The following is an 18321-nucleotide window of genomic DNA, read 5'->3' on the forward strand; positions in this document are numbered from 1 at the left end:
CACAGTTTCATAAAATTGGAATAGAATACTTTATTTAAAGAAAAAAACGATAAAAAACTATTAAACACGGGAAAATTTTTCTCTAATTAATTGTTAATTTTATATTGTATATATTGTATTATATTGTAAATATACAAAAACCAACCTACATACATATAATGGATCGGTGCAGATGCTATTGACAGTATTCAATTCAATTCGATACCAAAGCACTTAGAGGAAGTACATGTACCGAAACTTCAGGTCTGTAATTGGTATTAATTATTATCGATATCGATATTTTATCAGTTGATATCAAACCAGAGTGCTGTGTTGAATCAAAATCTGTTTAATACTTCACAAAGATATCGATAACCGTTTGATATCTAACGAAAATATCGGTACTCGTTTGATACGTACTTCCGATACTGCTATATTACATATTCCTTCCCCTCCGATAGCTACACTAATCGACCTTTCGATACAGCTGATTTTCCTACCATAAGCAAACCGGGCACTATTCCATATTTACGATGCTAGTGTGAGCTAGAGACTTATTCATACATGAATGTGTGTATACGTGAGCATATATAGTAATGATTAGTCTCCTGAAATCAAATACATATCGATATTTTCATGTAGTTATTATATAGATATCGATATTTTCGTTAGGTATCAAACTGTTGTCGATACCTTCGTGTAGATATCAAACAGGTATCGAAAGTATCACAGAAGTATAGACACTTTTCGATCTCTCTGTCTTCGATATGTATGAATAGCAGATCGCAATTTGTACACTGGTGCCGGTACCGTATCTCCATATAATAATTGAAAAGATTAAAATTTTTATACAAGTGAAATATACATATAATTTTATGGTAGTAGTACAATAAAAGGGTTAAAGCTCGCATAATGGAAAACAAAAATACTTGTATACGGGACACATAATGTTTCATAAATGATAGGATTGTTTCGATATGAATTGAATTTAGAATGTTGATGGTATTCAGAGATTTAAACAAATCACATAATAACTCGTATTGCATTACTACGTTGCATAGTTTCACAAATTTCCAAACGCTACGAGAGTGTCATGTAAAATAAAAAAGGGGTAGCTCAGATGAAAAGAAAAATAAAATGTAACAAAAGAACAAACGAATTTATTTCTTGAACTCTAAGTTTACACTGATTGCTATTTGGTTCTGAGCTCCAGCCGTGACTTTCCAAGACAAGCTCTTACAATTTGACTTTCGGTGGGATCTGTTCTATTTTTTCTTTGTCACCCCTCGATATCCCCACTACGCTGTAGACGTACGTGACCGTTGCCACGCACCCCTTCTTCTAGAACATTCGGTGGAAGAACCGTTGGGATATCGATGACTCATTAGGCACTTCGGCGATATACATCGTCGCTAAAGCCGCCACATCTTTATCTCCATCATCGGTCCATCAGATTTGAAGGGTGCCGATCGTGACAAGAGCTTCGTTAATTAACGTCAGATTCTAAACTTCGTCGACGAAAATTCCATCTTTTTTTTAATCTTTTAAGACAAAACAAGCTTACTTTATGATTTTATATCGCTTATGAAAGTTTACGATTTACTAACATTTAAATTTTATAACATACTGGAAAAGTTGGAAACCCAAGCTAAAACTGGACGAAATATACATACACTTTTAACTGAAATATTATTCCTTAACCAGTATTTCCTTGACTCGATCGGTATTGCAAATAAACATTACGGTATATTGGTTCGTGCCATAGGCAGCAAGCTTTTGTAATGTTATGCTCGGGAAGGAACAGCTTGCCTGGTCGTTCAATTGGACGAAATAGAGAAAGAATCATTGGAATCTAGGTTCGGTAATCCGATCCATTGATTCCTTCCTTCTATAAAACCATCGTGTAAAGCCGTGTTTCGGGAGTCACGAAATAGAATAGAAGGTTTGAAACGCTCAACTCGATTTCGTATAAGAATTTCAATTCGACAGAAACCGATTTCAGTAATTACGTAATTTAGTGAATTTTTTCCAATTTTGACTATTCGATTTCAATCTCTTTTTTATGAAGTAATAAAAAATTTTACAAATTTAATACCTTTTCAGATTAACTCAATGCACAAAATTTAGAAAATAGGTTAGATCAATTTTTGAGCCCTTACAGAGTAATTACAAAATTTTTTACACGATAGTAGTTTCGTTTATTTAAACTTATTTAAATAAATGTAGTATCAAAAAGGAGGGGGGAGGTGTACGCTTTGTTACGCTGCGAGGTTTTAATATGGGTCGCGTTTCTGGCCGTCGCTCGCGGTCCTACAATGTCGCAGGCGGATCGCCTTATCTGCCCGACGAGGGATATATAATGTATCGACGAGCGCATAGTTGTCGCCAAGCAGCAACTTTCAGAAACGTCGATTTCGGTTCGTTGTTTCAATCCACAAAGAAGGTGGCATATATGATCATAGGCGCGAACGGTGGCGTGATCCGAACTTAATGGGGGTCGTCTCTCCGAGAAGACCAAGAAATGATTTAAGGTCAAGTTAGTCCTTTTTGAAGATTCTAAGAGCACACGTCGAGAGCTCGGGTGTATAAAGCTGCTAAGCCGAACGAACACGTTGACATTGTTTATCACTGAATAATCTGTCACTCTTTATCACTATATTCATCGTTATTAAATACACAAACTATATCACCTTGTTAACAAATAACACGTCCTTACTTATCCTTCCTCTAAGACCCAATTTAGTTACTACATAAATTTATTAAAATTTAATTCTAACGTGACTTTTTTGGTAAGTCGTGAACATTAAACAAATTAAACTGAGAATATACCATATTTTTATTTATTTTTACGAATTAAGGGAAAGTGTATTGTAAAATTTGGCGCTTTTCTAATGAAATAATAAAAATTATATTGATTCCTTAAATTCTCCCGATTGATTTCTTGTTTTAATAATAAAATAAAGCTTTTAAAAACAAGGATTCAAATAATAGGTTTAAATAATCAAAATTGGGAAAAGCCACTGATCTGTATAATTAACCTGATTTCTTTTCAAAGTTTTTTGAGTTTAACTCAACGATAAAAGTCTCGTGATCGTGTTTCGCGACAAATTACAGCGGCCAGCATGCGCGAACGCGTCAATTTGTCAGTTTGATTCCCGGGGAGAGATCGATAAGGCACACTGGCAAAAACCAAGTGACAAAGTTCCCGTTCCTGCGGTTTTTCCCTTGGCATCCACAATTCCTAGCCATTCTATTTCCGGGACACGGACAAAAACGACGCGACTTTGTCTTCCCTTTATCGCGAACGATGCCTCGTAAAATTAGCGCGATTACTTGTATGCTTTTCTTTCCGTTGGTTGAGGGGGGAAAGAACCAAGGAATAATTTATCATTTTAATGGCTCGACAACGATCAAGATGGGATGATGATAAAAGGTCACCCTTCCGGGACATTGTTTTTTCCCATTGTTTAATATTTTGTGAAAAAGATTTTTAGTTCAAGCCAATAAATCACGAATATGCCAAGGTTGTAAATATGTGCGATCAATGTACAATGCGTTTTAGTTACCTGCACATGATTTTGATGAATTGTATCAATGCGTTATTTTTAGTGGAAGAATCAAAGAGTGCCAGATAACGTTGCGATGATTGTGAGATAGAGATTTTGATATTGGAAATGTTACGTCGAGAATATTGTATGGGAATGATTGTAGAAATGTTGGCTTGATAATATTTGATGTTTCTTACTGATTCTGAATTACTTATCTTTATATAATACGAACTATCTTTCTCGCGAGATAACAACTGTATAATTAATAACGTATAATTGAGTGAATAATTAATTTAATCTCGAGAAGTTTCTGGTTTAAGTTATTTATCAGGAAGTTTCCGCCTTCGAAATTACAAGCAATTTACAGGAAGTAGTTGACGTCGCGGGGAATATCGCTTGTTCTATCAACGTCAGTGGAAAAACTGCAAGCACTACTTGCAGGGCAAAACTCGTTCCTCACGACACGGCGGAAGACTAATTTGTCAGTGGACGGAGATCAAATCTACAAAGAACGCCGACAAAAGGCAGGTACCGACCTTTTCTATCCTTCTTCCTGTCCTCGTCGCGGTCGTTTGACACCGTGGATGCGTGCTTTTTGTACGCCGTATAATTAATACCTTCCATTCACCGCCACCCCGTTTCACTTCCAAAAGATCGTAGCGTGACCAGTGGCCAGGTTTGGGGCTAATTGTACCGCAATATTAATGTGATTTTTAATTAAAGTTCCATTTAAAGAGCCTTTTGTCGGATGGCCTTGTTTCAAAGTGAATCACAAAAGCTCCCGCGTGCTTCAACTTTCTTAATAAATTTTATATACAGTAACGGTGCTTATAATAAGTACATATTTGAGATCGGACAACGTAATCTAGAAACTCGATTGTTTTAATTGTCAATTCATTTTTCTAACATATTTATTTTTCATTTATTATAATAAATTTATTATAAACAGCTTATAATTTGTACCCTTTAAGTGTACTTTAAATGTACTATGTAAAAATAATTATAATTCAGATAGTTTAGTGAAACCGAAATAGCAACGTATAGTCACATTTCCATTATAACAAAAATTATGATTCATCTTATCATATATATCTATATATGCTATAGTATGTAACTGTAAAAGAGCGGAAACTGCAACTTGTCACTTTAACAAGTTTATTGAATCAATGAAAACAACATTTAATAATAATATTTTTCACTACAATTCAAAACCTTTGCTGCAAATTTTTACTCTTTTACAACTGGTTATTATCAAGTATCGCGTGTTTAATTGTTGACTCTCTTGCGCAGATATTCTCCTTAACCATTTAAGTTTATATACATACATCCTCTCTATCTTTGTTTGTCTGTCTCTTCATTATCATGTATTCATTGTTCACTCGGTCCAAATACCCTTCCTTCATATTTGTAATATTCCAAACCAAATACTCATCATTCACACCTTTATCATCCTCCTCAGAAATACTCATTTCACCTAATCTGAAATTTTCTCCCCTTCATCTTCTTTATCTACAACAAGATTTATTCAAGCGAAAGTAATTCTGTTGATTTAATTAAAAGACCGAGAAGAAACAGAGGTGCCTAAAAATGTAAACCTTCGCATGATGGAACTTTCACTTGATCACAACGTTTTCAGGGAAGAAATTGTCCGTTTCTCGCCAATTCTGCGATATTCATCCCATTTTCATTCAACGAATTACTGTTGTCACTTGCCGTGTCTACATAAAATTTACCCAACGAATACTGTTATGCATCTCAATGTAGTAAAACCATTCCCTCGCGCAAGGGGTCTGTACAAATCTGAGCGGAGGGGAGGTTTCTTATTTCCCTAGGAGCTCAGTTGCAGTGACGTGTAATCGACCAACGATTTACGTGAGTTGCATGCCGTGTTACGGCGGCTACAGACGGGTCGACTAAACGGTCGACTAAGAGGCCGGCTAAGCGGTCGACTGGTGAGAAATTTTGTGTGAACTCGACCAACTCTAATTGGCCGATTTACTACCTGTCTGTGTGTATACTCTGTAGCACGAAGACGGCTCAATTTCTTTTGCAACGATCATGAGGGACCATTTGGAACGGCCAAACATGAAGAAACAACCGAGAAAATTGCTCTGTGGTCACGTAAACGACGTGATTATAACGATTAACTGTCGCTATGTGACATTAAATTAGGCTGAATATCTTGTCTGTAGATCCAGATCATAGAGACATCACTTTCTTCTATCATTTTGTTCTTTTTCTTTCTATGTTGTTTTGATATCTGATACTAATTTTAATATTCTAGATAATATGCAGATTCCTAAATAGATCGGCTCACGAAAGTAAATATTTGGACACTTATAAACATAATACTTATATACTTAAAACACTACATAAACATTATTTACATTGGGACAGGTTGTCCCAAAAGTTTCTTTCGTTTTGTAAGGAAATAATAGATAAAATACTTATAAATCGAGATGTAAGTACATATCCTAAATGGTTTAGATTTAGTTTTAGGTGTTTGGCTTTTCAGATGTTTGTACAATTGATAGAACAGATTTATTGTTAAGTGTGTTCTATGTTTAACCAAAATTCAAATCAGGGCAAACTTGATACTGGATATTTGAATTGCGAAAATGGATGACTTAAATGCCACTGGCACAGATTATCTCTAAGAATAACCATTGCATGTGTTACGTGCATTTACGGCTGTTTCAGTTTAAAGTTTGACAACTAGCAATTGGTGTACGTAGTGATATTTTCGATACTCAAAGCTGGAGTTCCTTCTTGAATAATTTTTTAGTAATGTACGAACAAACAAATGAGAACCTATTTGAAAAGAAATAAACAACTTATAATATGTTACGATAAGGATTCTAATAAATACTAATAAATAAGAATCAATATTATAGTATCGTGAGGAAAAAGCCTGGTTAGAAACTGACCAAAACAATGTCGCCTGTCTTTCGGTCATTAGTTTACATAGGGAAAAAAGCCTATGTGACTAAAGTCACCTAATTCTTGCTAGTTAACAGGACGGTTTGAATCTAAAAATGTTGTTATTGTTGGAGGATCGTTGGACGGTTGATCGAGAAGGAGAGTGAGTCGAGAGGTCAGAGTTAATCGAGGAGTCGAAGAGTAGAGTTGTCGAGTTGCATGAGTTACTAGCGTAGCAGAGAGATTGTTGGCGTTGTTCAGTTGCGAGAGTGGTCGAATTAGAGTAAGATTTACATTTAGTTCCATATTAAACAATCATCGTTTTCTGTCTCATTAATATCTGTATAACTAATTATAGTAAATAAATTACAAATTATAAATAGTGTCAGAAAAAATTTATACCTAAATTTCCGTGATATACAAATGGGGGCTCAGTCGGGATCGAAACAAGACAGAGAATGACGTGTTTAACGAAACTATTTGTGCTAGGGTAGAGAAAGATAAAAATGGCAAACGTTGAGGACGAACGATTGTCGGGTGAAGAGGGTTCGATGCTGGAGGAACTGAGAAGTAAGCTCGCACGTTTGAATCTGCTGATATCTTCGAAATCAGTGCTGATGGCCAGGCTGAACCGAGCGTGTAAGGCTGGTCAATCGACTCCAAAGGGATCGAAGCGCGCTGAAGAATCAACAAACCAGCGAGACCTAAGGAGCGAGCAAAGAGCTGAGCGTAATCAAGATGGAAACGAAGACCTCGAGAAGCTGAGGACGAAGGAGTTGAGAACGCGCCTCGCTAGCTTGGGGTTAAAGGTCACAGGGAGAAAATCCGAATTACGCGCACGGCTACAGGCGGCCCTGGAAGGGAACAATACATCGTCGGAGGAAGAGAGCGACGACGGAAGTGAAGATGAAGATAAAAAAAGATGTACGAGAACACAAGAGAGGTACGCGACGGTGTACCCGGACCGTGACGAACATTACCAAAAGGCACATATTGCTTCGATGTTGAGCTTCAGAGACGTTGAAGACACACTAGAGTCGTTCAGTGGCGACAAAGGCGAAAATGTGGAGCGATGCTTCGAGTCGTTCGAAGAAGTCGCGGATACGTGTATGTGGTCAGACGGTCAGAAGGCGATCTACGCGAGAAAGTTGCTAAAAGGATCAGCGAAAATATTCGTGAGTTTCGAGTGTCATGCCAGGACTTGGCATGAGCTGAAGAAAGGACTGATTAGAGAATTCTCAAAAAAGTCTAATAGTCGACAAGTACACCAGAAACTCAGAGAAATGAGAAAGAAAAGCGACGAGGCATGCTTGGCTTACATGTATCGCATGCTTAAAATAGCCAGTTATGTCGATATAGAGGAAGAAGCAAAAGTAGAATACATCATAGATGGGATAATAGACAAGGAAGTCAATAAGTCTACGTTGTATGGTGCTGCATCCATCAAGAAGTTAAGGAAGAGGCTAATCGTGTACGAGGAGTAGAAGAGCCGAAGGACGAAGTCGATTGCGAAGCCAGCCAGAGTTGAAAAAAACAAGAGTCCCGGCCAATCTGGAGGTGCGAAAAAGATGCGATGCTACAACTGTGGTGATGAAGAACACGTGTGTGCAGAATGTCAGAACAAGTCGAGGGGACCTAAATGTTTCAAATGTGGAGGGTACGGACACATCGCATCGAAGTGCGGCGATTTAGGTAAGTTCACTCTAAAAAAGTTTACAATGCGCGGAAATTTCTGCGAGCGAAGTGTAAAAGTGTCGGAATTGGAAATTTCGAACTGAGCGCGCTAATAGATACGAATTAACTTTGATGCGGGCAGATCAGTATATAAGAATCGGAGCGCCCAAGTTAAATCGAGACATTGTTGAATTTCACAGTATCGGGTCTAAGAGAAATTTTACGCTCAGGAAATTTTCAACAAATATCGTTATAGACGGTGAGTCGTATGGTATAACGATACACGTAGTTCCGAACACTATGATGCAACGCTCGTTGTTAATAGGTACAGACTTCCTAGATACCATCGAAATAAACATGAAGGGGGGAGATATCTCTATTCGTAGAATAAAGGACGAAAATTCCGATGGGTTTCCGGAGGTCCTTAAAATAGACAGAGACGGAAGCGCGTGAGGTGGATTTATCTCATGTCGAGAACGTGCAACATAAGCAGACAATAGAAAATTTGATCCGAGGTTATAGGCCACAGAAAACGCGCGAAGTAAGAATCGAGATGAACATAATACTGCAGAATGATATTCCAATTTACGAAAGGCCGCGAAGACTATCTCCGCAAGACAAGGTCGAAGTCGATAAACAGATCAAAACGTGGCTGAAGGACGGAATAATACGCGCCATTCACATTCCGACTACGCCAGTCCAATCGTTTTGGTAAAAAAAAGGACCTCTCGATTAGAATTTGCGTCGACTATAGACAGCTAAATCGAAAGGTAGTAAACGACAGATATCCACTGCTCTTGATCGAAGACCAACTAGATTCGTTACAGGGCTCGAGGGTATTTAGTACGTTGGATCTTAAGAACGGATTTTTTTCATGTTCCTGTTGGGGAGAGTAGCAAAAAGTATACGGCGTTCGTAGTCCCCACAGACCAGTATGAATTCCTTAAAATGCCGTTTGGACTATGCAATTCGCCGGCCGTTTTTCAAAAATTCATAAATATGGTTTTTAAAGAATTGATCGCGGCAGAGGTAGTGCTGACGTACATAGACAATCTGATTGTGCCGTCGACTGACCTTTCGAGCGGAATTTAAAAACTGAAAACAGTATTGCATGTCACTAGCGAACACGGACTGCTCGTAAACTGGAGTAAGTTTCGATTTCTGCAAACGAGAATAGAGTATTTGGGCCACATCGTCGAGGGCGGTAACATTCAGCCATCTGAATGCAAACCCGGGGCCGTCGCTAATTTCCCGGAGCCCCGATCCGCTAAGGATGTTCAAAGTTTCCTGGGCCTAGCGGGATATTTTAGGAAGTTTGTGCCCCGATACTCTGTCATCGCGAGACCATTATCAGATTTACTAAGAAAAGATGTCCCGTTCAGATTCGAGTCGCGCGAGTGGGAAGCGTTTGGAAGACTAAAAGCGGCGTTAAGCGAGAAGCCAATATTAAAATTGTATCATGCTAGAGAGGAGACTCAGTTGCATACGGATGCGTGCAGCGTGGGATATGGTGTGATCTTGATGCAGCGCGATAGCGGGGACAATGTTTTTCACCCCGTATACTATTGGAGCGGAAAGGCCTCACCGGCTGAAGAGAAGTACACCAGTTACGAACTTGTGGTTCTGGCCATGGTGAAAGCACTGAAGAAATCCGTATCTACCTACTAGGCATCCCGTTTAAAACCATTACAGATTGTGGGGCGTTCGCATTGACGATGCGGAAAAAGGACTTGTGCGTACGTGTTGCGAGATGGGCGATCCTCCTAGAGGAGTTCGATTACAAGGTGGAGCATAGACCTGGGAACAGTATGATGCATGTCGATGCGTTGAGTCGAAATCCCCTACCGAGGTCATGCTAATAGACGAGAACGAACGAGGGATGCTTCTACGGTTGAGAGAAGTGCAGTTGCTAGAGAACGACCTGCGGCAGATCGGAGACAATATCGAACAGCATGAGGTCGACGGGTACGTCCTAAAGAACGAGATTTTATATCGAGAAATAAATGACGCGCCGCTATTGGTCGTCCCAAAGTCGATGCAAACTCAAATAGTTCGACGAGCTCACGAACGTGGCCACTTCGACATCACCAAAACGGAGGCGCTACTAAGAAGAGATTACTGGTTCAAGGGAATGCGTGAGAAAGTGGAAAAGGTGGTGCAGAGCTGCATCGACTGTATCCTTGCGGAGAGAAAGAAAGGGAAGAAGGAGGGGTTGCTGAACACCATTGAAAAATGGGAGTTGCCGCTCGACACCTATCGTGTCGACCATATTGGGCCCATTACCCACTACGAAGAAAAGCTACGGGGATATCTTTGTGGTAGTTGACGCTTTCACCAAGTTCGTCTGGCTGTACCCTACCAAATCAACGGGTTCTGCAGAAATTATCAGTGGTTTGGAGAAGCAATCTGTGTGCTTTGGGAATCCACGAAGAATCATCTCCGATCGTCGAACAGCGTTTACAGCTGTCGCCTTTGAGGATTATTGCAATAAGGAATGTATAGAGCATGTACGGACTACGACTGGAATTCCGCGGGCCAATGGTCAGGTAGAAAGGGTGAATCGGACGCTTGTCCCGTTGACGAAGTTATCTGCACCAACACCAGGCGAGTGGTTCAGACAGCTGGAGAAAGTGTCACGTAAAAAACAACACTCGTGGTAATATATATAAAAACTTTATTTCTCAAGAGTCGAAGGCCATTGAGTACCAATTTTACAATGCTCCAGTATCGGCTTATGATTCAGATTGGCTCGGCCATCATTATTCGGAGTCTAAATACTAAGCAGGAACAATGAAAATGATGGAGGGGATATTGTTCCTGGAAGATCCTTATCAGGGTGGCGAGGTGTTAACTGACCGGATGATATCTAGAGGTGTCAACTGTCCGGAGGATATTTAGAGGTATCAACTGTCCTGAGAATATTTAGAGTAGAGGTATCAACTGTCCGGAGAATATTTAGAGGTGGTCGCCTAACGTCAGGGTAAAAGAATTTGGAGTTACAAAAGCACAGAGATACCTAAATGCAACTCCCAGCAGAAGCACCAACGTTACTCCGTTCCAGTTGTTGTTTGGAACGCAGATGAGAACGCAGGACGATCCGCAGATCAGGCAGCTGGTTGAAAACGAATGGGCCGCAATGTTCCAGGAAGAGAGGGATCAATTGCGTGGAATAGCAAGGGGACGGATCGAGGAGATCCAAACCCAAAACATTTATACGTAAATTTCCGCGATACTACAATATTCATTTTACTGAGTGCAATACCTGCGTTTTTTTAACAATTACAATTAAGTTTGGTAATTCTCAAAACAGAGAACATAGAATAGTGATAAAATGAGTCTTATATAATAATAAATTAAAATATTTCTTTTTGAAATATCTGTTCCTATAGAGACAGAATTGAAAGCAAAATCTTAAAAAGTGATAACATACACTTTAATTTAGCTACACTCAACAAAAAATGATAACTGTGAGATAGCTGTAGCTGTCCATTAAGAGATTGCAAGAAATGTGCCTGGTGTTTCAAAGATGTGAGGAAAAGAAAAACAAAAATAAAAGTAAATACTGATAATCCTATTTGGTTAAGGTACGTGTCAAACATCTCACAAAAGGAGTCAATCTATATCTTGATCCTATGGTCCTGTTACTTTCAAGGTTCTTCGACAAGTTTCGCTCAACTATTATCACATAACGATCACGTTGTTGTTACAAATTTCGACTCGTGACCAGAGTTCCAAGTACATTGGTAATCATTGACTCAATACAACCGCGTTTTTTGAGAAATTATATATCGTAGTGATAAATAAACTGTACAGATCGAACTCAACGTCTCCAATTTCGATGATTTTCTAATATGTCGTGGGGCGCATGATGCCGAACAACTTCTTCCTATACATATAACTGTCGGTCTCTCTTAGCTTCCGAGATATTCGCCAAAAACTGCAGGTACCACTCAAGTGTATTTCTGCTTGTAGCTGTGTAGTTGTGCGTCTGTGATGGCCGCTTATTTTTTGTTTATAAACGAGAATCAGGCCCGGGCACAACGTACATATGCGAGGCTGTAAGAAACATCTATTACAAACTATAATGCAATTAAAAACGAATATTATCAATGAATTGAGTTTAAGTTTAAGTTCGTGAAACAACGCTTTCGTAAAATGATATTACCATATGTGACACTGTTATATAAAAAAAACATTTTAAAATTGATAATTTATGATTCTTGTGTAGCGGCACTAGGTTGTGTTACGTCTCGGGACACGCAATGATCCTAAGATCATCTTACTAAAATTACAGCTAACGGCGAACGTGACGCGTTTCGCGGCTCAGGCACAACGATTCTTTCCAGCGGCTTCTCTTTGGTCCTCATTGTAGCCGCTATTCTTGGTCGCAGAAATATGTACAGTGTTATGATAAAGCGTAAGTGCCGGCAGGCCCAAAGGGTTGGGAAACTTCAATAGGGCTAATGGCCATCAATATGCCTTCGGTACCTCAGTCGGTGGTTAGTCAAGAGTCGAGTTGCGAGGAGTTCAGTAGTTGCAAATGATCAGCCGAGTCGACATCAAGTTCGAGGCAACAGTCCCAGTACGGACCAGGCAACACGCGTTAGTAACGTTAATAAACGCAGTGTTAAATTAATACGCCGAGTAATCCTCTGGCATCTTTCACGTTTTACCTCTCACTTGACTTGCAAACTTTTAGTAATAATATTAATTTTAATAGTGAGAGATAGTCCAATTATTTCTCAAGTAATCGCGACTTTTTATCAAATTTTTTTATATCAAATTTCAGAGGAATTATATGACGATCGAATGATTATGTTTCGGAATTTGAAAGATCGTAGTTCGGGCGCTCACGCTCGTGTGTTAAATACGATCCCGGATTCAACGAGAAGAACGAGCAAACGACGAAGAGGCTTCATCACGTCGCGATGCCTACATTCACCTCGCTGCGCGACTAATTAGCATCCTCGTTTCCTCGTGAAAACGTCGTCCGTGTGCACATACCACATACAAGTTTGCAACGTTGGTTTTAAGCAGCATCAAACGTGTGCACATCCACGAGTATACATATTCGACTTCATGATCCTGATAATTATTGCATGAGAAATATAATGGTCAGAATGATGAAGCTTTTAAGCCTTCAGCGACTTTTGCTAACTGCATTTTATCAAGTTGATCGCTAAAAGCATTCTTTGATAGCCATATTTAGCGATTAGTCAGAAAATTAAATATGAAAGCCTATGTTAATGAGTCAGATTAAATTGTGGATCGGTTTATACTTGCGGTTTCTTCTATCGTTTGGGTTTGAGGACGTGTTCATGTCTAATTTTAAGAGGAATTACGAGTTAGATCAGAAACGAGATTGGTTGAAGTAAGTTGAACACTTGTGCTACACTTGTCATTATTTTAGAAAAAATATTTTTCCAATTTCTGAAATGAATTTGGGAATGTCATGCCTGCCTAGGCCTGTATAAGATAACAAATGGATTTTCCTTGCGTATTTAATTTCTTTCCATTATCAATTCGTATATGTGTATACCTACTTTTTCATTCTAACATCTACAATATATGCATATTTAATACGTATTTACAATATATACGTTTATTTAATATTTATTTATATTTATATTTAATATATTTAATACGTATTTATTATATTTATATTTAATATATTTAATACGTATTTACAATATATATAATATCTACAATATTTACTCAGAATTTCTATATTTATTTCCACGAAGAGGAAACAACTTTTATCCCCGGGATCCTTAAATTCTTGAAAGAAAAGAAATTTAATTAATGTAATTCGATTGTTTTGGCTTGCAATTAACTTTACTGGTATTCAAGTTTCACTTATCCTCTTCAATGTCGATATCATCTTTTCTTATACCAATTAATACGATTCAATATTTTCTCTTTCAACTTAACAGTAAATATTAAATGGATACAAAAACTCAATAATAGCTTATATAAAGAATTCTCTTATAGTTCTTCCACCGTACATTCTTAAATTTCAAACACAATCAGTTTCTCAACAAATAATTATCAAAGCAACCACAAAATCACGAAACCATCAGAAATTGGGTTGGTTGGCAAAAGATGTTAACACGACAGCGTCATCGTGTTTCCTGTAGCAATAAGGATGTGAAGCGAAGAGAAGATGAAAGGAAGTGACTGCGGGAGCGGGAAACGATTGGAGGAAGTCTAGCACTTTTGTGTCGAACACGACGCTAACCGGTTTCGCATCTCGTCTCTTTTTCTCACGCAGGATATTCGATCCTTGAGAAACGATACGTAACGAAAAGTACGATCGAGAAACGAAGACACACGAGGGTCGTGGTGAAAAGTGCATCGAAGAAACTTCTCCGGGACGAAAAAGGAAGATCCTGAGGTCAGATCCGTGGATACGATACGTTTCTTGGTTACAGACGGTGGACGGTTGGGAAAAGTCACAGGGACGTTCCACGTTCGACACGATTTCTTTGCACGTGATATGGAACAAGAATGTCAGGTGGGTTTTTTTCCGGGAAACGAGTGTGTCCGTTTTCTTGAACCCATCTCTCCCTCTTTCTCCCTCTTTCTTTTTATTTGGTTTGTTCTTACTTCTCTTCCTGATGAGTGTAATTGATTCTTTCGCTCTATTTCTTTTATCGCGAGACAAATGTGTATATGTACTGCCTTTCAAAAGTATTAGGTTACTATCGAAATATATTTGTAATATACTATTAAAATTACTTTTTGAAGATCAATGTGTTGTATCAAAATTGATGTTCTCTGTTTGAAAAATTATTTACTCTTAAATTACTTTATTAATAAATCATAGGGCAAATGACAAATGTTCTATTAAATTAATAAAAGGCTTCAGTTAATGTATTATTCAGAGTATTATTCTAGTTTCACCTGTTCAGAAGTTCGCACGTATAAATATATATTAGATATATTATTTATAAAAACTTTACTCCTTCAAGGTTCTAGGATAGATGATTCTTCGCACTGATACCAGGCATTACTGTCTTTCTCCCTGGTCAGATCCTCTAGACAAAATCTCTATTCTTTGGTAATACAACGTCGAGTTGGATGATATCAGTTACAGCTATCTCCCGCAGCCTCTAAACAGTTATATTATCGAAACCTCATAACTCTGTAACTTCGAACCATCGGATGTCGACTTTCCAAACATTCCCTCAAGCAGTCTGCCGAGGACCTTAGTGAGCGAGCTTTTGGCCCAATTATAAATTACAGTAAGGCTAAATAACGATAGGCTATCTACCATTGTGTCGATGATAAGTCCAAATATAAAGAAGATATAAAAGAGTATTCTAATTTAAACATTCTCAAAATTAATACGAAAGTATCACTTTTTCCTATAATTATACATTAATTTAATTGTTAAACTATTTCTAATATTTCCAAAATTTGCTTCACAACACAATTGCACTCATCGATTTCAACACGATGTGATTTCCAAAAAGCTTCACCAGAATATCCAGAACACCCCTTTCTGTCCTTTAGATCGTTCTCCGAGGTATTCTTCTCGTAAACGCGAGGCTTCCTTTGCTCTCGTTGAATTTCTATACCATCCTGACTCTTCGTGGTTCACTCGAATTCTCCGTAGAATCGGTAAATAATTTATGAAACCCAGTTCTCTCCCGGCTCGATTTCACGGTGCGACGCATCCGTAGAAAAATTCGGTGGAAGCCACCGTCTCTCGATTTGCTCCAGCAAAGTGTGCCGTACATCCGGAGGACGTTTCCGGAAATCGGACATTTTTGAGAAGAAATAGGGAGACGGGGTAGGTTAGGTCTCGTCGCCGCGAAACTATCGAAAAAGAGGCGGTCTCTTCTTGTCGTTCTTCGACGGTTTACGACCTCCTTAAACGGGCTTTCTTCGCTTCTATACAGTCCGTGGTCGTGCTGTTATGGTTGTACGTAATGATCCCTCAGAATCTTTTGAGGGTGCTTTCTTGAAAGTTCAGTCACGTGTCATGAATAAATTTGATTTCTTTCTTCCGGTGTTGAACACTTTTCTTTTTAGAGTTTATTGAGTTAATGTGATAGATTATCTTGTGTTTTGTAGGCTAGAGCCATTTTGCATGATCGTCTTAAAGTACTTATTAATGGTGACTTGTAAACTTATTAATGGTGATTTGTAAAATTTACAAGTACTTTTAGGTATCAAAACCAACTTTTCACATGGATTCTTTGAAACGTTTAAATGTTGTCTAATGTAAACGCATCTTTAGTGATCAATTGACGAGAACTAAATTCGTACTATAAGGGAACAGTTAACATAGTATTCAAATAAGGGTAATTCGTTGATTCAACTCTAAAAACTGCTAATATAGTAATTTCTTTGTCAACAACTTCAAGAGAGTAATTTATAATCTTGTCCTAAAATATATTTGTATGAACCGTATATGCTCCCCAGTGTACGCGATTTGTCGAACAAGTCTACCCAGTGTTCCGATAAAGGCAATATCGCGAGATCTACATGGCGAAATCTGAAGAAGTTCCATGAAATATCTGTGGAGTTTTATCTCGCTTATAACACTACGGTACACTAGGGGATGGAATAACGTTACAGGAAACCTTCCAGCGTGACAGCCTTGTTTCATCGTGAAATATAATCGGCATGGATGTCACCGTCCCCACAGACTTCTCGAAACATCATCTATCTCAAACTACTGCAGTGTCTTAACGATTATTAACATCAACCAACATCACGTGAAGAAGGAGAAGAAGAAGAAGAGAAGGAAGAAGGAGAAGAAGTAGAAGCAGAGAAAGAAGAAGATGACGAACTTGCAACAGCAACCTTAGCAAATACTTCAGATTCTCTCGTGGAGCCCTGCCCCCGAGGGTAACCTTCGTCAATTATAAATTTATACAAGCTTTAAGCGCCAAGGAGCACTTCAATCATCCCCGGTTGCTCCTTTCCTGTTCCACAAACACTGGACCAGCTCGCTTGCATTGCTCAGCGTCCGAAAACCAACGACCTTCACTGAAACTTCTATCGGGAGGGATTTTAATATCCGCCAACAAAGCACAAAGTTTCAATCCTCGCCTCTGGTTTTGCTGGAAACGTTTAAACGTCGACGCTTCTGGGACACGTTTTTAACTTTTCTTTAGAGCGCACATGGCTACGACTGTGGTTCCTCTATGTGGCGAAGCTCGTCGCGAATATTCTCTTTGCGTAAAAGAAAGCGTTACATGTCCGCTACGGATTCCATTTTCATTTCCTACAATACTGTATACTACCAAATAATTTACATATAATATCTGTCTTTATTGTGAATATTACATATATGTTTAATTTGAATTATTATAAAATACTTTTTCATAATTTCAGCATATTTAGTTCACGTGTCACGTTCAAGTCGATACCATACAGACCACGCATAATCTAAAAGTGTGTGTCAACTCGAATGAACGTGTTAAATACAAATATAACATTGAACTGGCGGAAAAAAACAAATAAACTAAAGAAATTATCAGATAGCTGATTTCTTCCGATCTTTTTCGAAAGAACGATACTTTCAATGCGTAGTTAGATACAGAGTGAAAACAATAAGCTAATTACTACCGAATAACTCATTACTTGAGCACCGGTTTTAATCAGTGCTACTACTTATGGTTTGTTACACGGGTCTCATCCGTAGTCGGCATGCGTATCCACAGGTCCTTTGATGGATGACGACTACAATCGGCATTCGGAAAAAGAAAGGCAATATTCCCGAACGTCCCTTCAAGTTTTTCGGTTTTCTGATCACGCACCAGGATGTACTAATCCCACGAGGCATTTCTTAGAATACAATGATAAAACGTACGATGATTTACGCAGTCACGTCATCGCTTAATCAAGGAATCTTGTTATTCTGTAGCGAAATCGCGTTACGAATACATTTAATAGCTTTTGCACGTGAAGGGAGTAAATTCATCGGTACATTATTGAAAACGTCAGAAACCACTCGCAGCCATGCTTCTGCCTTCGCACTCCTCTCTTCGTCTTCGTTTCTGCTCAGTCCTTCTTCTCCGTCATCCGCATTAAAAGCGTCTCTCTCTTGTTTCATCCCCTGGGTCGCTCGAACGATTTTCATCCTCTCGCTTTCTTCTCGGCTTTCTTCCACCGGCTGTTAGCGTAGAGAGAACAAGAAAATGTACCTGCTGATTTGGCGATGTACGATTGAGAAATTGAGATGGAT

The 18321-nt window shown here is 38.6% G+C and overlaps 2 protein-coding genes across 4 annotated transcripts in view; both read left to right on the forward strand.

The window, feature by feature from the left end:
• The window catches only part of LOC100648546, a 396941-nt gene that overhangs the window by 140970 nt on the left and 237650 nt on the right, over positions 1-18321 (forward strand). The window lies entirely within an intron of this gene.
• LOC125385810 lies at positions 6550-11939 on the forward strand. Its single transcript, XM_048409449.1, has 3 exons — positions 6550-6729; positions 6936-8138; positions 9503-11939. The coding sequence occupies exon 2, from the start codon at positions 6953-6955 to the stop codon at positions 7928-7930; it is 978 nt and encodes a 325-aa protein (XP_048265406.1). The 5' UTR covers positions 6550-6729; positions 6936-6952; the 3' UTR covers positions 7931-8138; positions 9503-11939.

The sequence above is a fragment of the Bombus terrestris genome, chromosome 1 (assembly GCF_910591885.1).
Source record: "Bombus terrestris chromosome 1, iyBomTerr1.2, whole genome shotgun sequence".
NCBI classification, from domain to species: Eukaryota; Metazoa; Arthropoda; class Insecta; order Hymenoptera; family Apidae; genus Bombus; species Bombus terrestris.

What these genes read in the sequence shown, in the direction of transcription:
- LOC125385810 (XM_048409449.1), top strand. Translation starts at nt 6,953, where the DNA reads ATGGCAAACGTTGAGGACGAACGATTGTCGGGTGAAGAGGGTTCGATG.